Genomic DNA, 26563 nt, shown 5'->3' with positions numbered 1-26563 from the left:
CATTGCAACAACCCATAGACAAGCGTTACTACAGCCGAGGATTAACTCACTATACTCGCACAACGCACACCTCTCGATGGGTTGCTACATGCGTCCAATCTCTAGGCTACACGATTAAGTATGTGATCGCCTTTGATAAATAAACGATGTAGGTAAACAATGATAAAGATAAAGATGATGAAGAAGTGGCATTGAAGAAATCAAGAGATGCATTGATTACAAAATGTCTTAATATCTTAAGCTAAAATGTAATACAATACAGAGGTTAGAAGAGAAATGAAGGACTTTGCGTCAAGGATGCCGGTGGTGACATGGATGAATGGTGGAGATGTCTCTCTCGAGCTCTATCTCTAGCGAAAGCTCCGGTCGTCCCTTGGTCTGGTTTGTGGAGGTGAAGAATTCTCACTGAAAATCTTCTTAAGCTCTCATCTGTGATCGCAAACCTCTGCCTTGAGGCAGAAGTTCGGATGCCTTGAAATGAAGGTCCAAGGGGCTATTTATAGAGTTTAAACGCCGACAACTATCATGATTACGTTATGTCTCACTATTGCCTTTGTCACGGTATGGGCAATGTCACATCGTCTTATCTTGTTGATACTCCCGAGGTATGCGTCCGAGCTTGATTCAGCTGAAGTATCAACGTGTTCTACCCATCTTGTGATCGTCCTTTTATTATGGTTGTCACTCCGTGGCCGCAATCTCCAATTGATCACTGCAACTTCCATGCGATGGGCACATTCAATCATCGCAACTTCCATGCGATAGACGCATTCGATCACCGCAACTTCCATGCGATGGACGCATGCGATCACCGCATGCATTCATCTATGCGATAGCTCGGTTTTCAGCACATGCGTTTGTCTTTACGGTCGCCTGGCTTCAGCACATGCGTTTGTCTGCGATTGCTTATTTCCAACGCATGCTTTGATTCCTACAATAGCTACAAAAATAGACACTTTGGCACGGAGTAACGCATAATATTGGGGTCAGTGAGGATTTAGGTGTTAATCGATGCAAAACTCAATTTTTTGCAAATTCTAAGTATTATCACTGCATTTTCTACTTATTAGCCCTCATAATTCTAAATAAAAGGCTTATAATAACTGCCATTTCTGCCAGTAATCACACCTCCAAACTTAGAATCATGCTTGTCCTCAAGCATGCGTTATACTCAAGAAATTCTTAACTCACCTTCCGGCGTTTCTTTGCGATGACCAGCTTCCCAGAATATAATTTGCACACACCTCTAACCATCACCGCAATGCTTTCCTCCACTTTGGCTGCTTCTTAAAAAAGATCTTTTCTAAGTTTAAATCCGGCAAGCCTTTTGCTCAAAAACTTTTTATTCATTCACCGCAATTTTGCGTTTAGCTTTTGAGAATGTGTTCGTCAAAATACTTCAAAACTTTGCGATGACTTATTCAAATGCGGCGTTGAACCTGGTTATGCCCTTTGTTTTGGCCTACCCCCACGTGTGTCATGCGGGCATCCAACTACGGTTGCATTAATATTCAACTCAACTCTTGTCTCGTTTGATTTGGCTTGCACCGGATAGAGGAGTTGCACTAATGCACTAATCTTAACGACTTGCCTTCGTTTTGGCTTGCTCCCACGTGTGTCATGCGAGCATCCAACTTCGAGCAAGTGCCTTTCACAGCTTAACTCTTATCAACATGGGTTTCCCCATTGCGTTGACAGTGGAGTTATTATTCTCAAAAACTCACTTTTTTTTTTCAAATGATCGCAATGCAATGAACGCAATTCTCCGAGACCGCTGCCACCCCCAAACTTAGAGGTTGGCAGCGTTCTCACCGCAAAGCTAAAAACAAAATTACAAGAATGTGATAATAAATGTTTGAACAAAGGTTTGCACAAAATAAAACTTAAGACTTTCAAATTTTGAAGAAGCTAATAAAAGTAAAGAATGCCTTGCGTTGATTAGTTAGAAGATGCGGTGAACTATCCGTACCATCATAGAAACATCGCAAAACAACGCAATCGGACAAGGAGAATTTCAAAAGGATAATGCATAAAAGATAACAAGAAAAGAACCTTAAGTAGAATAACGCATGCGACAATGTGTTGGAATTCATGCAATTAAGACCATGTGTTGAAGGGTGTGGAGGATCCTTCCGTTGTAACTGCGCACCGAGGAGAGTTATCATCGCACCTACAAGGAGCAAATGCACCACAACCAAGGAAGCAGCCGCATATCCAAAATAATAATAAATAAAAATAAACTAAATTAAGAAAGCAACGTAAAGATAGAATAGAAGACGTCCCTGAAGGAATTGGAGTGTTGTCACCGCAAGGAGTCTCCCATGCAGGAGATAGCTCTCAACTGCTTGGGTCAAGGGACTCGCCCTAACCATTGGAGCTTCCAGTAATTGTTGGACACATGATGGTAGACATGCACCTAAGACTGCTTCCAGCTCAAGCGACAGATAACCTTTCTATCTCGGGGTTGATATTGACTTTCGACGAATCGCCTATACTTCAAATATTATTTGCAACTTGGTCACACAAGCTACAATATGCCTAAGATTAAAAGGGTGCCTGCAAAAACACAAAACTTAACAAAGAATTAGCTACCAAGTCCCGACAACAGATTGAGGCGATGAATAAAAATAAAAAGAAGAAGTTTAATGGATTTACACACTACTCCTACTCCTAACAAACAGATTGAGCAATAGAAGACTTGCGATGAGAATAGGTAGATACATAACAACTGTTAACGCATAGTAATGTTTATTATCTTAAATCGCTCGAGTAATCCCAGCTCGTCACACTAACGCATCGCACACCTCTCGGTGGTCAGCCGCATGACTATATCTCTATAGTGCATGGTTGCGTCGAGTATAAGATTGTGCCTATCTCTAGGAACAATGCATACTTTGCTTTCATTTTTCTCCTAAAGTCCACACCGTGAGACCTATCCTCGGCCTCGCGGCACCTTTGGCGTGTCCCCTCAGCGAATGGTGTTTGGGTAGGTCAATATAAAGGTGGATGGAGAAAATGTTCATAGTGAGTGGGAGTGGGAAGTGCGACAGCATATCCCTCGGTCTCCCTTGGTAGGTTGAATAAAGTTTATGCGCATCGCCTCGAGGCACCTTAGGAGTGTCCCCCTAAAAGATGGCAGTTTTGCACGTTTCTTTATTTGATCTCCTATAAGAGGATAAGGTAACTTAGTCTCTTGTCCTAATCTGTCTTTTCCCTACGGTAAGCGCATTAGGATGGGACTCTGGCATCGAAAACGAGGGGTTACACTTACACGGAATAGTTAAAGGTTAACGATTCTGGACCGAAAAAAGGCGGCTATTAGGTTCAGTTCCAAGAGTTGCTTCTGCCTAATGGTTGAGAATGTCTCATCCTAGTGAAGAGACAACTGATCACCCCACCAGTGGAATTTGTCCTGACTCACTAGGGCATCATTGCAAAATAGAAGTTTATAACTTAGGGTACTTGAAACTATTTTGCAAAACTAATTGGTTTAAAATTGGTTTAGTAAAATCTAATCAAGATTTGTTCGTATTTTCAGCAACTTTTTCAAATGGCTATAGCCACCTTATCATTGTTAAGTGCCAAAAAATTAACTAGCGATAAATTTTCAACATGGAAAAACATGATCATGAAAATCCTAATCATCGAGGATCTCATGTTTGCTCTCACAAAGGCTTGTCCTCCTATTCCAGCTCCAAATGCTGCTCGAAATGTTCAGGAAGCATACGAGCGATGGACAAGGGCGAATGAGAAGGCCCAAGCCTATATCTTGGCAAGTCTTTCTGACGTCTTGGCCAATAAGCATGAGCCTAAGGTCTCAGCCCGTGAGATCATGAAGTCTCAGCGAGGAATGTTTGGACAACCGTCTAAACAGCTTATGCATGAGGCTCTTAAATACATATTCAACTCCACAATGCAAGAAGCCACCTCTGTTCGTGAACATGTGCTAAACATGATAGTCCACTTCAATGTGGCGGAGTTGAACAGGTCTACCATCGATGAGGGCAGCCAGGTTAGCATAATCTTGCATTCTTTGCCGGAAAGCTTCCTGCACTTTGTTAGCAATGTGATTCTTAACAAAGTGAAATATAACCTTACGACTCTCCTCAACGAGTTGCAGACATACCAATCTTTACTGAAAAGTAAGGAGAGGCAGAAGGGTGAGGCAAATGTTGCTTCATCCTAAAGGACGTTCCATAGAAGTTCGACCTCAAGAACGAAGTCTGGACCTTCTACTTCTAACTTTGAAAAGGGAAAGAAGAAGAAGGGTGGTAAGGGAAAAGGGAAAGCACCTGCTAATCCACCGCCTGTCGCCCCAAGGAGGCGTCCACCAGTTGCTAAGGGAAAGTGTTTCCATTGCAACCAAGATGGACATTGGAAGAAGAACTGTCCTCTGTATCTGAAGGAGAAGAAAGCAACCAAGGCTAAGGCCAAGGCGGATAAAAGTAAATGTGATTTACTTGTGCTCGAAACTTATTTAGTGGAGAATGATGATTCAGCCTGGATAATTGATTTAGGCGCCACTTGATGGACGTATTTATGAAGTGGAAATATGGACGATATGCGTTGATGGAATTACGTTGTGCACTCAAGTTTCCCCAGTGAAATTCAAGTGTAAATTCCTCTGAGTTTCCTGGTAAGTCCAGGGTCGAACACATGGACTTGTGAAAATAGATTGCTTTGGTAATTTTGATGAAAATTTTGCGATAACCGGGTAAATAAATAAAGTGTTTGGTTTGTTGTTTGCGTTGATGAAAAATAAATAAATAAATGCAGCGGATTTGAGAAGCGATAGTTGCATTGATAGATGCAATGAGTATGCGATGAACGGGTTGAGAAGATCTTTAGCTAGCGTTACTCGGGAATGCGTCAGACTATCCGATCATGTTACTACCATGCACAACAAGTCATTTTCCAATGTAAATGTGATGCTCCTAAATCTAGGACGCATATGTTGAATGCAAAGTGTGCATAGAGCTTATTCCTAAGTCTCTACTCTTGTCCTATGCGATGATGCAAAATGCATGAAAGCAAGGTGACCGCATACAATCATATCCTATCTCTAGAATGCATGCGATACGTTGATAACAAATAGTGCCCATTCCTAAGTGCCTATCTCTTGTATTATGTGTTCTAATCTGACTCTCCCGAGCCTAGATGCTGACCTGACCTTCCCAAGTCTAGATCTTATCCTTAGACTACCCTCCCGGGTATCTCTAATGGACGAATGAAGCATACATAAACAAGATAATCACAAAGAATGAAGATTTCCTAGTTGTGCTAGCTAAATGCTTCTCAACCCATTCAACTGATTTAGCTACTCATGCGTGAATCACAAAGAGTGAACAGATATAGAGAAAGAAATTCCATTCTTATAAATGAGTTGAGTACAAAATGCCAATGGACGTTAAGGTAGAGAGCCCGGTAGCAATTCCTTACTAACCGAGGCTTTTTACACTGAAATCTCTATTCTGATCTAAAGATGTTCCCGCTTCCGCAGGCGTCGGCCCTCGCTCTGTCTTTGGAGCTTTCGACGCTCTCCCAAGCTTACCGGAACGATCTACCGACACAAATTTCTCCCTCGCGTCCGCCTTAAAATGAAAGAAAACTAAAAACAAAGACGTGCAAGCTGAACAACTTGTTGTAAAAACGGTGAACCCCTTTTTTGAAGAATGCACTTGGTATTTATAGAGCATCCATGGTGAAAGGTGGCTTCTCTTTCCCGGTTGTACAGATGGGACAGCTTTAATTCCTGATTGATGTGCCGAATAATTATCACTAATAAAGCTGAATGTACTTTGTGATCGTTATCAACTTTCATCTTAATTTGGATTCGACTGTCATCAGCTTTTTGTCCCATCGCTCTTAATTGGCCTTTCACCTGGATGCGCCTACCATGTTGCGCTGACCAAGTTGCGGCGATCCTTCTTGGGCGAATGTTTGCGAGCACAATCAACGTAAAGCCTTGCAGTGAAGTTGCGCTCGACCAATGAATTCCTATCGTAATCTTCACATTGCATTAACGCATATTCTGCACAAAAATACAAAAATCAATAGTTCTAATGCGTTGAACGCATACAACCGCAATATTACGAAATTGATGCTTAATGGACGCAAAGTAACATATTTCATCAACGCGATCCAACATTGTTTAAGAACTTAGCACTATGATAACGTGCATTTCTACCCGTTATCACCACTAACGATTTTTGTTCTTCTTTTCAGGGGATTAGATCGTAGTGACAGCTGGAGGGTGGTGAGATGACGATGCGAATAGGCACCGGGCACGTCATCTCAACTGTGGCAGTGGGAGGACTCCATTTGACTTTATAGAATAGGTTTCTATTTTTAAATGATGTATATATTGTTCCTGAACTAAAAAGGAACCTTGTTTCTGTAAAGTGCTTATTGCAATGTAAATACACTGTTTCTTTTAATTTGAGTAAAGTGTTTATTCATAAAGATGGTATTTTTATTTTCACAGCAAATCTGGAATCGAATTTATATGTGCTAAGGCCGTTAGCCATTAATTCCTTCCATAATACTAAAATGTTCAGAACTACCGTAACTCAATCAAAATGTCGACGAATTTCTCCAAAAGAAAATGCCTAACTTTGGCATCTATGTTTAGGGCACATCAATTTCAATAGGATTGAGAGATTGGTGAAGAATGGACTTCTAAGTGAGTTAGAAGAAAATTCTTTACCTGTGTGCGAATCTTGCCTTGAGGGTAAGATGACTAAACGACATTTTACTGGAAAAGGTTTTAGAGGAGAAATAGGACCTTGTTAGACATGGTTCGCTCAATGATGAGTTAAACTTCCTTACCGAACTCGTTTTGGGGTTTCGCAATGGAGACTGCGGTGTACATACTCAACTGTGTTCCCTCCAAGAGTGTTGCAAGAACACCTCTGGAGTTGTGGAACAGAAGTTGGAACCACAGTCGAGGTTATGCCTCTTTGTAGGCTACCCCAAAGGTACACAAGGGAGTTATTTTTATGATCCAATGGAAAATAGGGTGTTTGTTTCAACAAACACTACTTTCCTAGAGGAGGATCATATACGGGAGCACAGTCCACGGAGCAAAGTCGTGTTGCGTGAGCTTTCCAATGAAACTACTGAAACTTCAACAAGAGTTGTTGAAGAGCCTGCTACATCAACAAGAGTTATTGATGGGAGTTCATCCAGGTTCCACCTCAAGAGTTGAGGGAACCTCGACGTAGTGGGAGGGTTGCGAACCCACCCGTTCGCTATCTAGGTTTCACGAAAATCCTTGGTATGGTAGCAGATGGCGACGTTGAGGATTTGTTGTCTTATAAGAAGGGAATGGAGGATGTTGACCGGGATGAATGGGTCAAAGCCATGGATCTCGAGATGGAGTCGATGTACTTCAACTCAGTATAGGATCTTGTAGATCCGCCTGATGGGTTTCGCCCTATAGGTTGTAAATGGATCTACAAGTGCAAACAGGGTGCTGATGGGAAGGTATAGACCTTCAAGGCTCGACTTGTGGCAAAGGGTTATACCCAGGTAGAGGGAGTCAACTATGAAGAGACTTTCTCGCCTGATGCCATGTTAAAGTCGATCCGCATCCTCCTGTCCATTGCAACTTATTATAATTACGAGATCTGGAAAATGGACGTCAAGACAGCCTTTCTGAATGGCAATCTTGAGGAGACCATTTATATGGTGCAGTTCGAGGAATTCATAGCTCAAGGTCAAGAGCAAAAGGTTTGCAAACTGAATCGGTCCATTTATCGACTGAAACAGGAGTCTCGATCATAGAATATACGATTTGATGTTGTGATCAAGTCGTATGGCTTTGACCAAAATGTTGATGAATCTTGTGTCTACAAGAAGATCATCAACGCTTTAGTAGTCTTCTTAGTGTTGTATATAGACGATATCCTACTCATTGGGAATGATGTAGGTCTACTGACTGTAGTTAAGAACTGGCTAGCGACCCAATTCCAAATGAAAGATTTGGGAAAGGCTCAGTTTGTTCTAGGTATACAGATCTTTCGGGATCGCAAGAACAAAATGCTAGCACTGTCTCAGGCATCATACATTGACAAGATGTTGCTCAAGTACTAAATGCAGGAATCTAAGAGGGGCCTACTACCGTTCAGGCATGAAGTCACTTTGTCTAAGGAGATGTGTCTTAAGATACCTCAAGAGGTTGAGAAGATGAGACGGGTCCCATATGCATCTGTCGTTGGCAGTTTGATGTACGCGATGCTCTGTACTCGTCCAGACATCTGCTACGCTGTGGGCATAGTCAGTAGGTATCAGTCTAACCCAAGCCAGGGCTACTGGACCGTAGTGAAGAACATCCTAAACGAGAGACTACATGCTCGTGTATGATTCGAGGGATTTGATCCTTACAAGATATATGGATTCTAACTTTCAGACTGATAAAGATTATTGCAAGTCCACATCAAGGTCAGTCTTTACTCTTAACGAAGGAGTTGTAGTGTGGCGAAGCACTAAGCAAGGGTGCATCGCCGACTCTACTATGGAGGCGGAGTACGTAGCAGCTTGCGAAGCTGCTAAAGAGGTCATCTGGCTCAGGAAATTCTTGACAGACCTGGAAGTTGTTCCAGATATGTCTAGGCCCATTACCCTCTATTGTGATAATAGTGAGGCAATGGCGAACTCCCAAGAACCAAGGAGTCACCGGCGCAGAAAACATATAGAGCGGAAGTATCATCTGATCCGCGAGATAGTGCATCGAGGGGACGTGATCGTCACGCAGATCGTTGCAGAGCACAATGTTGCTGACCCGTTTACGAAGGCTCTCACGGCTACAGTGTTTGAGGGTCACCTATAGAGTATGAGTCTACAAGATCGCCCGTGGCTGAACTAGGGTAAGTGGGAGATTTTATTGTACTAGGCTTTTATGCCCTAGTTTATTGTTTTGTACTAAGTTTTTTGTACACTCCACTTCGCTTTAGGACAAGTGGGAGATTATTGGGGTTGATGCCCTAAAGTCTTGTGTCCTGTAGTTTGTAAACAGTATATACGAACACCTGTGATTGTTAATATATGATATTTACTTCACATCTTGTTGTTTTGCTCGGTTATTTATTTTATTTGCTTTACCACAAACCAATAAACATAAAATCTTTGGTTATCTGTATGTGACTCAAGCATGTATGTGGTGACATACAAGTGGATCATGTCTTAAGTGATAACCAAAATGGTCTATAGTAAATGGATAAAGGAGGGAAACCTTATCCTGGTAATGCTACGGACGCGGCCCGCTTTGTGGAATGGTCACAAGTGTTGTGACTTGCCACAGATGGTCTGATCCTGATCATTCGTGTTGGGGACATGCGAGTGGGGGCATCCTATAGAAAGAGTTTGTATAAGACCTAACCACGAAGTGTTAACGTCACGTTATATAGCACCGTTCATGACAGAGACTTCACTTCACTAGGATGACCATAGGTAACATGACCTTAATCCTAAGTGAGTTGGGAACTCCTGCCATTGAAAGCGGTCTTTTGATTTGTATGGGTGCGAGTGGCCAGGTCGCCGATTCAAACCTACCATTTTGGGGATTCGTCTGATTTGGGAGCTGGGAATTCAGCTACATAAGATGGAATTCACTTCTTCCCCGAGGCAGGGGTAAGTAGATAGATGGCTCCCTTAAGGGTTGGTTCTGGGGCTTGAACGATGTGGCGCCACACACCTTCTCTTGGCCCGAGAAGTGTTCACACATAGTTGGACTATGTTGTATTGTTCATTAGAGGAATCAGTGGTACTTAAGGAGCTATAGGGGAAAAATGGTAAATTGGCCCAGCTGTACTTACGAGCATCTATGAAGGGTCATCGTACTCATGATTGGTTATATCCGATGGACACAGAAATATATCTGTGGTAAGAAGAGTTCAGCTATTGGTCTTTAGTGGAATCACTGACAGTTAACAGATGGTGAATCTCGTGGCTAAAGAGTTTAGTCAGCTATTCACGTACCATTGGAGCTTCGAGCCACAGGTCCATTAGGTCACCTAGGTAGCTTGGATAAAGTCGAGAACCAGTGTTTGGGTTAATTTGAAATGTTCAAATTGACAAGAGGAAGTTCAATTATATATGATATAATTGGACTGGTTAATTATATATGATATAATTGGCTAAATGTATGAGATATATTATTTTAGAGGAAATTAGATATAAATATGATTTATATCAAGTAGAGGAGAAAATACTATAGTAGATATATGATATCAAACTATAGGATATAAATATAATATGATTATATTTATTAATTAAATTAATTGATTAATTATGTGATAATTAACCGATTGATCCACGTTCAGATATGGGAAGTAGGGCTGCGAAGGTTATGGTAACCGGCAAGTTAAAGCGATGAAAATAGTTTTTCATTTAATTATTCATTCGTGCATTCGGAGCCCGCGCCCAAAAGAATCCGTGAAAGAGTGATCGCGAGAGTCTATACGATAGAAGATTGTTCGTCTAAATGATTGTCTACTTCACGCGTTCTCTAAACGATCTTTTCTAAACGATCGTTCAGTTTTTCCTAAACGATCGTATAGTTCTACTATACGATAAGCATTTCCGTTATACGATAGCAGAGTTCATCTCCCACTTGCTTATCATCTACACGACATCTTCTACTTCGTCCTCTACTAAACTCACTAGAGCCCACTCTTTGGGTTTTTTTACGCCGAGGATACCCGGGTTTCTCTTGTGGTGGTGTCGTCCCCGCGGCATTGTTCGTGTACGTTCAGATCATGCTGTTGCAGTCGACATACTCGTCGGGTGCCGGTAGATCGGTAGGAGGTTTTCCGCTACTGAGGGTTCAAACATACGAAGACAATCTTCATTTGGTATGAACCTTTTTCCTTGTTAATTTTGTATTCTGAGCATGCCGATAATGAGTTTAATATGCATAACTGTATATATGGAATGTATATTGTTTGTGTTTCGGTCACTGTGAAATCGAAACGATCTAAACCCGCTCATGGAACTCTCGATATGAGATCCTTCAGTATATGCATGATTTAAATTATTTAGCATGCTCATGCATCATATAGTATAAATGTTATAGTATATGTATGCATGCATTATAGCATATCCATGCATCATTTATATTATAATTGTTATAATATATGGTTGAATGAGTGTATGGATGTATGCTATAGTATGATTCATTACCTTGTTATATAATTGTTATATATATATTAGTAATGAATTGAGATTACATGAAGCATGACACTACCTTAGGTTAAATTATAAATGTTATGATTAACTAAAGTATGTCAAGCATGCAATGAATGTTTTAATTGTTTCATTTATTTATAATTTTTATAACTAAATGAAATTAGAATTAAAATCAATGATAAAGAGTTACATGCAAACCTTAGGTTAAAATCATTTTTTAAAAATGTTTTAAAATATGATTGAGATAGACCTAAGATCACATTTCTAATGATATTAGAAATCTTAGTTTAATCTTTTAATCGTTTTAATAGGATAAATTTATTCTTAATAAAAGATTAAATAGTTTATCTTAGTTTGCAATGATATTCCAGTGAGTTAGGGTAAAAGCCACCAAATGGTGATCAGTTACCCCTTCACTGAATTGAGATGTTCTCAATTAATTATTAAACCATAATAACTTTTATTCCTATAACAACTCGTTACCATTGTTTTGGTCATAAATTACTAACTTCCTTAATAATTTCTTGTGAGTGTAACCTGTATTTTAGATACTAAAGTTTCACCCTAATAAGTCTCCCAAAGGGAAGAGCAAATTAGAGCAAAAACTAAACCGATTCTATCTATTTCTAGAGTTTGTCTTGATATTGATTTCATACAAACATCTTCTGAAGGGAGGACACTTCTAGGGTGCCACGAGACGGAGTATGAAATCTCACTATGCACACTAATGAAGAGACCATAGGATATATGTTGACACACGTCCCTTTCCCGCTCACTATAAATACTTTCTCCATTCACCTTAATATTGACCTGTCCAAACACCTCCCGAAGGGAGGACACTTCTAGGGTGCCACGAGACCAATCATATATCTAACGGTATGAGCTTTTAGGGAGAACGTGAGAAGAAATCATATACATCTTTTTCCTCCCACTAAATATTCTAAAACCTTTGGGGTATACTTAGGTAAACCTAGGTTAAGTCATTTATCTAAGAATTTTTTAATTGACCCAGTATAACGTTTATATTAACAATAAGGTCAAGTTTATTAAACACTTTAATAAACTACCAACTTTATTGCATGCTTATAAAATCTTTTTACTAATTCACCTTCCAGGTCAGTTCCCAGGTAAAGGTGTTCCCTTACGGTTAGCTTAAATACCCCAGCCTAGACAGAATCTTCCTAAGACAAAAGTAGTCCCTTATAGTCAAACTATTTTATAAATTTAATCTTTTATTAACTCTTTTTAATTCTATGAAAAAATAAAAGATTAAAACTAATTTTTATTTTTATTAGAAATTTTAACAAAAAAAAATTAATTACCAAATTTTAAACTATTTAAAAATTTAATCAAAACTCTATGTTTGCATGCAATTCTTGATTATAGGTTTTAATTTCTAATTCATTAAACATATAACTTCTATATTTTAATGATTTGAAACCTATAATATGCATCTAAATGACACAATAAATACAATAATTATATTTATTTAGGTAATGTCATGCTCAATGTATCATTGATTTTCATTAACAAACATATATAATATATATATTATAATTAATGAAAACTATATAGCATACATGCTTTTGATCATACATTAAAACATTATAATATGCAAATTATATAGTATATATCATGTATGTACGTACTTTTAAGTATAACTTAAACTCTAAATATAACAGTTATATTTAAATATGATGCATGATCATGTTTAGCCTTTGGTGGGTTTTTAATATATATGACATACTATATGCAACATATAAATAATATAATTAAAACATACATCACATGCATATTAAAACTTCATAACAGCATTAATAGACCAAATATTGTCACTATAATAAAAACGTTAAATTAAATTACACTAGTTTAATTTAAAACACAAACTGACTTCTAACTGTTGAAAGCTTGAAGAAAACTACCACGTTCATGTTGCAAATTGTTACAATCTTTCCATGAAGGACGAACAATGACGGTCGATAATCAGAAACATTGAATGACGAACAAACGATGGCAGACGGCAAAAAGCTGTAGTTTGCATTCCAAAATTCACAGCAAACACTTCACCACGAGCGACCCGGATTTACAAACTCGATTTACATAATAAATACCCAAAACACCAGACCTTTACAATGTTCTAATAAATGGAAAAACAGTAATCTAAGTGCCAATAACAGTAAACAGTAATCTAAACACTTCACCATTTTTTTGTCTTTCTTTCTAAAAATGAAAAATTGAAAGCAAACATGGCTCTGATACAAATAAAGGGATTGAATCCCGTGTAGAAGCGTGTAAATGTCCGTACTTCAATATCCGTTGAAGAAAACAAGAACAGAAAACAAATAAGCATGTTGTAATTTAATAAAAATATAAAGACCGTTCTTCAAGCAATTTTCCTGTCAAGATGTTCCGAGTATCACCACTAATATATCTCCACTATTCTCCCGTAGAAACGTGGCTTGTGGGAGCCCTTTTGGAAGTATGAGGGAATGAAAGAATTTCTTGAGAGAGTAACAGAGTTAAGACTAGAGAGGAAGAAGAAGATGTGAAAAATAATAATAATAATTTTCTTATCTCTTTCTTCATTTTAAGTTGAGCGAAGGGGGAGGAAGTTACTCCTCTCTTACTAACTCCCAATAGCTCCCCACATGAGGAGTTATTTTTTATTTTGTTTATTATTAATATAAATTAAATCAAAATTTAACTTAAATTAATTAAATAATATTTAATAAATCTAATTAATTAAATAATATTTAATAAATCTAATTTATTAAATTTAATTATTTAAATATCATATATTTAATTAATATTATATTTAAATCATATTTAAATATATTTTTCTCTCATAGCCTATAGTTTTAATATGAATTTTATTCATATTAATTTTAACCTATAATTTTAATATAAATCTAATATATTTTATTGAATATTCGAATCTTGTTCAAATATTTTATTTTTCTCATATAATAAATTTTAATTTTGAATCTAATTTAAAATTAACTTTATGATATAATGTATCTATATACATTATATTAATTGTATCATATACAAATATAATTCCCATATAATTTCAATAATTCAAATTCATCCAAACCTTTAACCATTTTATTTTTGCCCTTACTGAGCTAGTAGGGAGACCTAATAGATCTACAAATTAAAAGCTCCAATGGTACGAGATTAATTAATTGAACTCTTTAATTAAATTAATCAACATTCAATAACTGTAGGTCACTCCACTAAAGACCCACAGTTGCACTATTCACACTGTAGATATATTTATGTGTCCATGGATATAACCTTTACTGGTAAGTCAATTATTATGAGTAGTTCATAGTTACAACTAAGTCAAATTATCATTTTACCCCTGTAATTACTTCTAGTTCCTTAAGTCCTATTGATCATCTAATGAACAACCTATTTATGGTCTTACAATAAACAAAATCCCTCTCGGGCCAATGAGAAGGAACGAGCCCCATTATGACCCGGAGTTAGCACTTAAGGGAACAACTCATCTACTTTCCCTAAATACGACAAAGAATAAATTTTATCTCACGTAGTTATGTTCCCAGCTCCCCACTTGGGTCTATCCCCAAAATGTTAGACATATTGAGTTGATGGCTCGTGCCACTCTGACCCATACAAATTAAAGGACAGACCCTCATAGGTAAAAGTCCATTACTCACTCAGGATTGAGATTGAGTTACCTACAGACATCCTATGAAATATTAATTTTTTCAATCAACGGTATTATAGTGAAAGATTAATTATTTCATGGTATGGTCTTATAAAAACTCTTTGTATAGGATACCCCCACCCGAATGTCTATTACATGAACAACTTGAATCAAATAGTTTGTAACACTTACAACACTTGTAACATTTACAATGTGGGTTGTATCCATAGTGTTACTAGGATAAGGTACCCAACCTTATCGTGTTCAAGTAATAACCTAAAAGGTCTATAATATATAGATAAGTTTATTGGATTAAGTTGTGCAAGATTAATAAATGAATAAAATATCTTTTTACTTTATTAATAAATAATAATATTTATAAGATTACAAACTACGAGATTTAGGATATAAATCCCAACACGGTTGAATATGTTTAATATTGGGAAGTGAAAATGGTCAAATCGCATGTGTCTGATGATCATTAGGCACTCCATTCCGGAGTTTTTTCGGGGTTCTATCATGGAGAGTGAAAATGCCAATAAGTTCCTTGAGCAAATTGAGAAATATTTTTCTAAAAATGAAAAAGGGAGAAGCAAGTAATCTTTTGATTTCTTTAACTTCCATGAGGTATATGGGCAGCAGAAACATAAGGGGGTACATTATAGAAATGTCCAATCTCGCAAGTAAATTAAAGGCACTTGATATAGAGATAAATGAAAATTTACTTGTACATCTAGTACTTATCTCTCTTCCTGCACAATTCACTTAGTTTAAGATAAACTATAATACTTAGAAGGATAAATGGAGTACTAATGAGTTTATCTCACAATATGTGCAAGAAAAAGATAGGATTAAAAGACAAATGACAGAAAGTGCTCATTTTGCAACTAGCTCTCGTGATAAGAAGAAAAGGAAATTTACGGGTGCTGCAGAAGGGACATCTCAGCATAATAATAACAAGTGGCATGTGAAGAAGGGTAAACTTCTTACTTTGGTTTGTTCTAAAGTTAATTTAGCTTATGTACCTACAAATACTTTGTGGGTAGATTCTGGTGCTACTACTCACATAAGTATATCTATGCATGGTTGCTTGTGGAGTTGGCTGCCAAATGATGCTGAAAGATTCATCTATGTGGGTGATGGCAAAGCAGTTCAAGTTGAAGCTATTGGGAATTTTAGGCTACTTCTAAAAATTGGTTATCATTTGGATTTGAATGAGACTTTTGTTGTACCGTCATTTAGACGGAATTTAGTTTCTATTTCTAGTTTAGACAAATTTGGTTTTTCTTTCTTTCTTTTGGAAATCATAAAGTTAGTCTTTTTCAAGATTCCAAACTTATCGGTGTTGGTTCTTTAATTGATAATCTATATATGCTTGATTCTTTTATTTCATCTAACAAGATCCTATTATCTAATTCATGTGGTACAAAGTGTAAATTAAATGAGAATTATGTTATTTTATGGTACAAGCATTTAGGTCACATCTCTAAACAGAGAATTCAGACACTTGTGTCAGATAGAATTATTGATTCCCTTGATTTAAATAACATTGAAGTTTGTGTCGAATGTATTAAGGGAAACATTACAAATATAAGAAAATTAGATGCTAACAGATAATCAGACGTCTTAGAACTTATATATACAAACATTTTTGGTCCATTCCCTACAACTTCTTGGAATGGACAACAATATTTTATCACATTCATAGACGACTATTCAAGATATGGGTACCTATATTTAATTCATGAGAAGTCTCAATCTTTGGATGTTTTCAAACCTTTCAAAGTTGAAGTTGAACTTCACCTTGGAAAGAAAATCAAGGTTATCAAGTCTGATCGTGGTGGTGAATACTACGGTAGATATGATGGATCAGGTAAACAATGTCCAGGGCCCTTACTAAATACCTAGAAGAATGTGGAATTGTCCCGCAATACACTATGTCAGGGAAACCCAACATAAACAGTGTGGCGAAAAGACAAAATAGAACACTTAATAATATGGTAAGAAGTATGATTAGTCATTCTTTTTTACCAGAATCTCTCTGGGGTGAGGCACTAAAGACTGCAGGTTCTCTAGACTAAGAAGACGCAGAAAGTTCTCTATGCATCGGTTGTTGGAAGTCTAATGTACACTTAAGTATGTACGCATCCAGATATTACATTCATAGTTGAAGTGTTAGGCAGATATTTGTGCAACTTAGGGATGGATCATCGAAAAGCAGCTAAACAGGTTATAAGGTATTTGCAAAGAACAAAAGACTATGTACTCACTTAACAAATTTTAGAGATCATTGGGTATTCTAATAGGGATTATGTTTTATAACTTCTTCTACCAGAGCTGTAGAGTTTATCATATTATGAAGTGTCCAATCATGGAATATGGTTGCAAAAATTTTCACTAGGTTGTGGATAGTGGTTGGCATAGAAAGATTACTAAAATTATTTTATGACAATAAATTTACAATAATGTATTCTAAAAACAACATAGGCAATACAAAATTATAGCATGTAGATGTAAAGTTTCTAGTTGTGAAAGAAAGAGTTCAGAATGGTCAAATTTCGATAGAACACACAAGAAAAAATTCTATGGTGGCAGATCCATTGACTAAAGGTTTACCACTTGAAGTTTTTCATGAGCATGTTACTCACGTGGGTGTTAATCACTTTTCTGATTCCATGGCTTAATGGGAGTTTGTTATTGAGAATGTTCTTTGACCTTAATTCGTTTATTTTCTATATAGAATAAAATTGATGGTTTATGTTTTATTATCTGAACTTGTTTATCATGTATGCGGTTTAGAATAACGTTTTTAAGAATTATCTCACTAAGGAATTTGGACGAGTTGGAAACAGGCATGACCTAGATCACTTTGCATCTAGTTTCCATGCTATCCATCCATACTTGATCTTTGTCATTGAATGTATTGGAATTGGTGATCAAGGAAAGTTTAGTTACAAGGGTAGTGAAAAATCCACCTTGATTCCGTACTGATACAGGAGATGGACCGAATTGAACTAAAGGGAAAATTCTATTATTGAAATAACTTATTTATGCACGCTTAAGGTTTATGTGATTTAATTACATCAGGTACACAGACATAGCCCAAGTGGGAGAATATTAGATATATTTAAATAATAATACGTATAATTAAAGTATGAGATATGTATGTGGTTTAATAATTTATCACATTGGGTTATTTTATTAAATTGTGCCCTATTATGTGATCTAATTAATTAAGGCCCTAGATTCCTATTTGAGTATGGATTTAATGGGTACAAGTTTATTCCTAGTTAATTAGGTTTTAATGGGAACCCTAATTAAACTAGTGTATAAAGAGACCTTAGGGTTATGGTTCTCAATACACCAAATAATACGCACTCAGTCTTTCGTGAATCCCATCTAGAGGGAGATCCCACTAAGAGTATTCGGAGTTTTGGTTGAGGAAGACAACAGTCATCTTAAAGTTATCATCATCTTGAAGTTGTCATCAATCTCTCAATAGAATCCAGTAGGTTAATTATTCTTGGCAATTTGATATGAATGATCCTGGGGTTGATCTATTTAATATAGATTTAAAGTAATTATGCTAACACCATATGCTATGTAAATGTCATGGATTTTATTCTTCTTCTCCTTCAATATTATTCTTAATCATAATTGTAAATCGTTGGATTCAATACAATATTTTAAAAATCTAATAGTGACATTTTAAAAGTGATGAATACTTTATTGATCCTTGAAGTTTGAGATAGAGAGAAAGATTTTGATAGACACGGATGAAAATATCCATCGATATGTGGATATATTCATAAAAAGTTTGATATCGATATTAAATATCCATAGATATCTCAACATCTTTTATTATTGCTTGTAAAACATAACAAAATGTCATCTACTTAGTCAATATGAACATGAATATTGAATACTAATAAAAATATTCAAACTAACTTAATTACTAATCTAAATAAATTTTATAAATTCGTGATTTTTAGAAATATCCGTCATTATCGATTTTTTGTCGATATATCCATAAAATTGAAATGTCAATATCGACATCGATATTTTAATCCTTGATGTAGATGGATAGTCACGAGAATGGAGGTGGGGTGCTCAGCGACAATAAAGGTGAGAGAACACTATGGTGATGAGAAGATCAGTATTAAATTAAATCTTAAAATGTTATGTCATTTTTCTTTTAAAATGACTAAAAAAAAAAAACCAACTAACGCCGTGACATTAATAAAATGATGCATTTTTAAAATTTTTAAAGTTAAAGATCTGTTCGGTAATCATTTATATTTTTTTTTTCTCTTGGTGACGCTTAACTTTTTCATTTTTTGGCAGATTCAGGCCCATTGGGCTAATAGACTTGTACGGGCCCAAAATCCCTTGATCAGCTTCTCAATGAAAATGGGCCTTCATCACCCTCCCCCCGTTTCCTCCCACATTTTCAAGTTTGCAAGTGGTGTTTTAACCTATTAAAATTTGCCCATTGGAGTATTTTCTGACTAGTTGAAATAATTTAATTAAAAAAATAGTTGAAATAGATTATATATACGAGTCCCAATGTGAGCTATTGGATAACCATTTTATTTTTTATTTTTTTAAAAAATTAAGTCTATTTCGTTCATATTTCTTACAAAAATTTGTGTCTTTTTAAGTTCAATGGTTGCATTCTTAGCCAAATTCCAAAAACAAAAATAAATTATTTTTTTTTTAGTTCTCAAAATTTGGCTTTGTTTTTTAAATCATGAGTGAAGAGTAGATAACAAATGAAGAAATTTGAAGGTAAAAATAGTGTTCATGACTTAATTTTCAAAAATAAAAACAAAAAACAAAATTATTATCAAACAGAATTTTTTTTTTTTTTTTTTAATTTGAAAATTCAAATATCAGCTCTCAGGTCAGAAAAAATTAATAATAATAAAAGGTTGTGAACTCAATTGTACAATTTGTATTCGTTAGTTTTTATTTGTTGAAATTTATACAATATTTTGAAAGAAATACTTTACAAATCTAATTAGGCATATTGGATTAAGATGCCTGAATTTCTAAGACCTAGCAACATATGAATAAATAAAAATTAAGTCGGGATATTTTTGGATCTAAGAAAAAGCCAAGAAAAAAACGTAACAGTCTAGACACAAGTAGTCAAATTTTATCCAAGGCCGAAACACACATATTGTGGGCATGCGAAGCCCAAACAAGATTCCAAGGAAGGTAATTAGGTAATTCCTCAACAGGCTTGGACTCTCTACTCTCTACTCTCTACTCTCTACTCTCTAGTTTAGCCTAACTTTACCTTCTTGAGTCCAATCCAAAAAATGATTACAAAAACCCTAAAAATAAATCAATATTTCTTCACATAAGATAATTCACTTTCCTTTTTAAAAGGTTTCTCTCTTAATTGTTGAAATCTAAATTTAAGCATCACAGCGACAAACACCACGTCAATGAACGACACAAATTCACCAAAGGTCAAGTGACCATCAACAAGTCGTAAACACGCATAATTAAATGTGTAACAAACAAAATTTCCATACTTTTTTAACTATAATCCCAAAATTACAACAATTAGTTACTTCTAACCTAACTCCTAATAAAATTTTCCTACACTAAATTTTTTTTTATTGATATTGATTTTTATTTTTATTGGGGGGGTGGGGGACATTCTTTTTTAGTATTTAATCGTTCTGGAAAATCAGTATATCGATTTGATCAGTAGCCGGTAATTTCCTCCAATTTTCCTGTTCAGCGCCTCTTCTCAACTTACTTAACTCGGTCCGTTACCGCCATATTTGTTCTTTCTTTCCCCCAATTTCATTCCCTTTCGCCTTCAATTTCATTCGTGATCCAAATTCAATCGATTTCTTGCTCGTTTTGATCGGAAATTCGTTTCTTATATGTTCGGCTAACTTCGTCGCCGGGATTATTCAACGCGTTTCTGGCCGATTGGGGGTGAATGGCGATTTCGATCCAGATCTAGGGTTTTACTTCCCATCCTCTCGGAATTTGGCGCATTCTACCATTTAGCATTTTGTCGCTAGATTTTCTCTTTGAGGCTCGAGGGATTCGGATCTCGCGTCTGTGCAGGAGGTAATTTCGTTGTTCGTATCACTGGGTTTTTTCGTTGTGTCTTCGCAAATTTAGGTGTGAGAAAGAATTGTTTGGTTTAGATACGTGTAGTTGACGGCGTCCTGGTATTTCTTGGCGTTAATCGTGGCTTGAATACTCGGATTGCTGTGCACCGACATTTTTCTAGACTGATTGGAATAAGAATGTTTCGTTTTGAATTCAGTTTCTTCGAATTATTATTGTTATTGTTTTTATTTGTATATGAATGTGAATGCTCTATGTCTATTAAAAGACGCGATCTGAATTCAACCAATATGGATTATGATATTGTGGAAATCAAGAAAAGTTTATGGTGACGGAAAATATACTGGGCTAGATGAGTTTTTTTTTTTTTTTTTTTTTTTTTAGTTCTATAGGAGCTTAAGACGATAATGGTCTTGTTTGAGAATCGAAGTCCATTGATGTAAATGTTTTTCATGATGTTGTAGAGCTTTACCGCGTTGAAGATGGCTGTCAAAACAGCTCATTCGTTTAGAGATCGGACGCTGGAATTCCAGAACATAACAGAGAGGCTCAAAAAGTCTTTCTCATCTGGCACGGGAACAACTGGACCAAGTGCTGTTTCAAAATCAGAAGAGCAGCGCTCTGCTGTGGCTCTACAGTCTGAATTTAATAAAAGGGCTTCCAAGATTGGATTAGGGATACACCAGACGTCTCAGAAACTCTCAAAGTTGGCAAAATGTAAGTAGTTGAGTTGAATGTAATCTGCAGTGCATCCGCACAGTCTTGTTTTTTAATTTTCATAAAATATGATAATTTAAGCCTGGCATATTAATCATTAGTTCAATTCCTTAGTTTTTGAGTTTGAGAAATTTATTGTTGAATTCCATTAATTTGAGGACCTTATTCAGAAAAACAAAATTGGGAGATTTCAGTATACATTATCACATGGTTAGATGTAGAAGTAGGTAACATATGGGGTGGTTACTACGATCTAAGCAGGTACTGAACATTTTCCTTAAGATTCCATTTATTTATCCAAAGATATTTTTTAATCTGGAAAAACAGCTTCGGTGGTTTATTCCTTTTGTAAGTCATATCTTATTGAGATCTTAAAATTTTAGGCAGTTGATTTTATTTCGTCTGCAAAATGCAAGAGAGAACTAGGGAAGAAACATTTCTCTATTTTATGTGGGTTGGTTTTGTTGTTAGTTACGTTAATGAGCTTCATGCATGTGGGGGAGGAGAATGTCTAATGTTGCCTATGAAAATAAATTTTCTTAAAGATATTGCATGAAGCATTGCAATGAAAAGTTCCAAATTTTCTGATTGAATTTTGATATTCACATCATCATTTCCAGTGGCAAAGAGGACTTCAGTTTTTGATGACCCAACAATGGAAATTCAGGAGCTAACTGCTCTTATTAAGCAGGACATTACAACATTGAACTCTGCCGTTGTAGATCTTCAGCTTCTCTGCAACTCTAGAAATGAAAATGGAAACATATCCAGTGATACTACTAGTCATTCAACCACTGTGGTAGATGATCTTAAGAATCGACTGATGAGCACCACAAAAGAATTTAAAGAAGTTCTGACCATGCGAACAGAAGTAAGCCCAAATGTTTCACTGCACTTTTCTTTTCTTGAATTTGCTTTTATCCATCTCAGTGACGACATTTTTCAGCTTTTTTTTTTTCCAAAAAAGAAAACTTACACTATTTGTTGGTTTAATGAAGAATTTGAAGGTTCATGAGAACAGAAGACAACTATTTTCTTCTGCTGCTTCAAAGGAATCTACAAATCCTTTTGTTCGCCAGCGCCCATTAGCATCCAGATCAGCTGCTGGTGCCCCAAGCGCACCCCCTCCTCCATGGGCCAAGGCATCTACATCTTTTTCCAAAACATCTACCGGGTGAGAATTTTTAAAATTTTCTTGCTGATATATTCACACTTTCTTATTTATGTGAGGCATCTTCTTGGTTGGCATGTATTAGATGATAGTGGGATATTTTTAAAATATAATATGTGGTTTTTGGTGTTTGCAAATGCGCCATCCCCAACTTGTAGTTACAAACATGAACAAAAGATACATCTCCACTGAATTGGTTCATGAACTTTATGATAGACTCCAAATTACTAGTGTATGAATGCATGTGAAGACAGGAGTAGCCGTGTGGGTAATTCATGTGTTTGTGTGGGACCCGTAGGTTTTGTTTGTTATGTGGGAGACATTGGGGGTTGAGGTTTTACTGGGAAGAGTCGTTTGCTGCCTTGTTTATAATGAAAGTGCACCATGAGCTCCTATATTTAAAAAAATTTGTTGTGCTATATTGCTTCTTTGCTTTTGATCCTTTTATTTGGTCTTGCTGTATCTACTTTCCTGTGATCCTGTCAAAGTTAATTAAATGATTATCATGTGGTGAAATGAAAATCATGTTGCTTGTAAATTTACAGGAAGCAGGTGGATGGGGATGCTCAACCGTTGTTGCAGCAGCAGCAGCAACAGCAACAAATGGTTCCATTACAAGATACTTACATGCAGAGCAGAGCTGAAGCTCTTCAAAATGTTGAATCCACCATTCATGAATTGAGCAATATCTTCAACCAGCTGGCAACTCTGGTTTCTGAACAAGGAGAGATTGCTATCAGGTTCTACCCTTATGCACCTATTTCAGAATTGCTGATAATATAATTACTTTTCTGTTACAAACAAAGCATGAAAGGTATATGGTTTCAGTATGTCCATTACATTCAGGTTGATCTTGAACCTTAAAGAGTTTAATGTGCTACACAAAATTGAATTGGTCTAAATATAGCCTTCATTAAAACTGGATAAGTAGTTAACCTGTCATAGCTTCCAGATGTATTGGGTTTATTTACCATATATTTTTTCAGAAACGTATGATTCGACAACCATCGTGATTGTGAAACTTGGTTCCATCTGATGATGATTTTTCTAAGGGGTTTTCCCCAAGCATGCCTCTATTAGAAAATTGGCTTGTGAGATTTCACTTTGGTTATTAACTTGCTATGGTTTAAATTTTCCATTTTTGTTGTGTATATGCGTGTGTGTGTTTTTCTTTTATAAGAAACGAGAGATGTCATTGAAAGAATACTCGAACAAAGAGAGATATCATTGACAGAGGACTCAAAGAAAGAAAAATCTGTAGGCTTTAGGGACGAGGAATTGTGAATCCCCAAGCCTAAAAAGAGGAGTAAACAAGTTCTCCAACCTAAATTATTGATTTCTGTAAAAGAAAAAAAAAATCTATTTTAAAAAATTCAATAAAATAGACAGACGAGAGTAGCCTGGCAAAGATATTACACTTCTTGTGCTTAGTAATAAATGGGAGGAACAAGCTCGTGAAAAGAATATGGTTACTTATATATTTTGATGTGGAGAAATAGGATGAAAATTTTGGATATTCTTGCTACTTATTGTTCATTTTTCTTTATGATTGTTAAAACTGGAGCAGAAGAGGTGAGGCTTTATTAGTTGTATATTTCTGATGAATGATTTGGTAATCTGCTGGTATGATGCATCAGAATAACCGATGGATCTGGAAACTGGAAAGTACATGTAGGTATTTCCATCTTAAAACTGAAACTGAAACTTTAAATTTGATTGATGAAAATTACAAAAGAGAGGGAAGACATCAATCCACTACTATGGCATGGGAGCTTATATAAAGTTGCTCAAATTGCGATGGATTGAAAAGGTACAATAATTGTTAATTACTACAGAGATTAGGAAGAAAGAAAAGATCAAGGTATGCTCAGGCTGGACAATAGGAGAAAAGATCAAGGTCTGCTCAGGCTGGACAATAGGCGTGCACGCTAACAGCTGGTTGGAATAGAATATGTAACGTGAGCAATGGCAAGCACCCAACTTATGGGTCATAATTTGGGCAATTTGTCAAATAGCTGGTAGGCATAACCGTTTCAGGCCTATTTTGGCTGTAAGAAAGTTAAACTTACAGGTTATATAAGTGGGCCTTAGGTGTGTAGGTACTTGTGTACCTCTTTTACTATTTTTTTCTTTTCCCCCTTTTTTCTTTTTTTGAACAGGCTATGAATTTTTAGGATACTCGTGTATAGAGAAGAAAACATAAAGGTTTTGGTAAGGTTTGTGCTAGGGAAAGGGAGTACTTTATTGTCTTATCCACCTTACTTTTGTTACTTCAACGTGGATGCTTTTGGAGAAAGGCTGGTTAAGATAGTGTGTAGAAGACAACGTCTGATCAGTTTCACTACACCATTTGCCAAACTTTCTAGTGGTTGGATGTCTCCATTGTTATCCTTTGTTTTTTCGATATTTGGAAGATGGATAAGGCAAAGAGAGGAAGAGGGAATATCTCTCATAGCTAATGGAGTTGCAAGAAACTCTCAAATAGACTTGTATGCCAAAAGAACAATTATTACTATGAGACTGAACATATTTGATATTCTCAAGATTTCTCTAGTTTCTTTCTAATTTAGTACCCCACACAACTTCACACCGATCTTGTATCTACAAAATATCTGGTTGAAACGCAAATGATTGGTTTTAGAACATACTGTAGCCTATCTTAAATGCATTTTTCATATTCTCCAAGTCTCCTCCAAATAGCTTACGATTCAAAAGTTAATTCCAGTCGTTTGTCGCAGGATCGATGAGAACATGGACGATACTCTGGCAAATGTGGAGGGAGCACAGGGAGCTTTGCTCAAGTATCTAAGCAGTATATCATCAAATAGGTGGTTGATGATCAAAATTTTCTTTGTACTAATATTCTTCCTCATGGTTTTCCTATTTTTTGTGGCATAGTCGTCGAAGAGAGAAATGTAATTGGAAAAATGAAGAGGGAAAAAGAAAACTTACTTTTTTTTTGTTGTCTATTAGTAGCCCTTCGTATTCTTTCATACCTCCTGTTAGGCAATCCCATGCATATTATGTACTTTTCAGTCGGAAGATCTGGATTGTGGTCCGATATAATGTTGATAATGTGTCAGTTTGTGAATTGTAAGAGGCCTTAATTACATCGTGACAATTGCCAAAACAATTGGCGAAACCTTTTTTTTCTTTTTTCTCCTCAGTAATTTATAATTATAGTTTGTCTCCATATATTGCACTAGATAAGCTGTTAAATTTTCAGGTTCTTGTTTATGACTTCTCTTCTAATTTGGGGAATGCATCGCTAAAGAACTCGACCTCCTGAACACATTGAATTACTGCAGTTTGAATAGCCCTCTTTATTGGTCTCTCGAAGGATCTTATGGATTGAATGCCTTAAAAGGAATATTTGTATGGATGCCCCAAAATTGAGCTTAAAATGATAAATTACTCCAAATTTTTTTTTTAAAAAAAAAAAAAAAAAAAAAAAAAAAAAAAAATGTCAAATGATCTACTGATGTCATAGATGAGTGAAGTTATAAATTTTTCTTTTAGATTTATCTCTTACTCTTTTCTTCTTCTATAGCATGACCTTCGGTCTTTTTTTCTTTTTGTCTTTTCCTTTTTACTTCCTCTTCTTCTCCAACAGACTAACTCGACTAAAATCTTTTATTCTTTATTTTTGTTCTATCGATGATGCTTGAGACTTTTCTCTAACCGACTTCAGCAAAAATAAAGTTGATAAAACTAAA

The 26563-nt window shown here is 36.1% G+C and overlaps 1 protein-coding gene across 1 annotated transcript; it reads left to right on the top strand.

Annotated features, from left to right (window-relative positions):
* Positions 1-20237: 20237 nt before the first annotated feature.
* Positions 20238-26040, top strand: SYP32 (syntaxin of plants 32). The gene is made up of 6 exons (XM_039029653.2): positions 20238-20956; positions 21424-21676; positions 22297-22547; positions 22675-22850; positions 23393-23587; positions 25586-26040. The coding sequence occupies exons 2-6, from the start codon at positions 21442-21444 to the stop codon at positions 25743-25745; spliced, it is 1017 nt and encodes a 338-aa protein (XP_038885581.1). The 5' UTR covers positions 20238-20956; positions 21424-21441; the 3' UTR covers positions 25746-26040.
* The last annotated feature ends 523 nt before the right edge of the window (positions 26041-26563 follow it).

The sequence above is a fragment of the Benincasa hispida genome, chromosome 4, assembly GCF_027475165.1.
Source record: "Benincasa hispida cultivar pf3 chromosome 4, pf3_genome.v1.1, whole genome shotgun sequence".
Classification (NCBI taxonomy): domain Eukaryota; kingdom Viridiplantae; phylum Streptophyta; class Magnoliopsida; order Cucurbitales; family Cucurbitaceae; genus Benincasa; species Benincasa hispida.
The sequence above is the reverse complement of the archived record's forward strand: the minus strand, read 5'-3'. Positions and strand labels throughout refer to the sequence as shown.

What these genes read in the sequence shown, in the direction of transcription:
- SYP32 (XM_039029653.2), top strand. Translation starts at nt 21,442, where the DNA reads ATGGCTGTCAAAACAGCTCATTCGTTTAGAGATCGGACGCTGGAATTC. An exon ending in ACTCTCAAAGTTGGCAAAAT is followed by an intron (nt 21,677 to 22,296) that starts GTAAGTAGTTGA and finishes CATCATTTCCAG; the next exon opens with TGGCAAAGAGGACTTCAGTT. An exon ending in TTCTGACCATGCGAACAGAA is followed by an intron (nt 22,548 to 22,674) that starts GTAAGCCCAAAT and finishes GGTTTAATGAAG; the next exon opens with AATTTGAAGGTTCATGAGAA.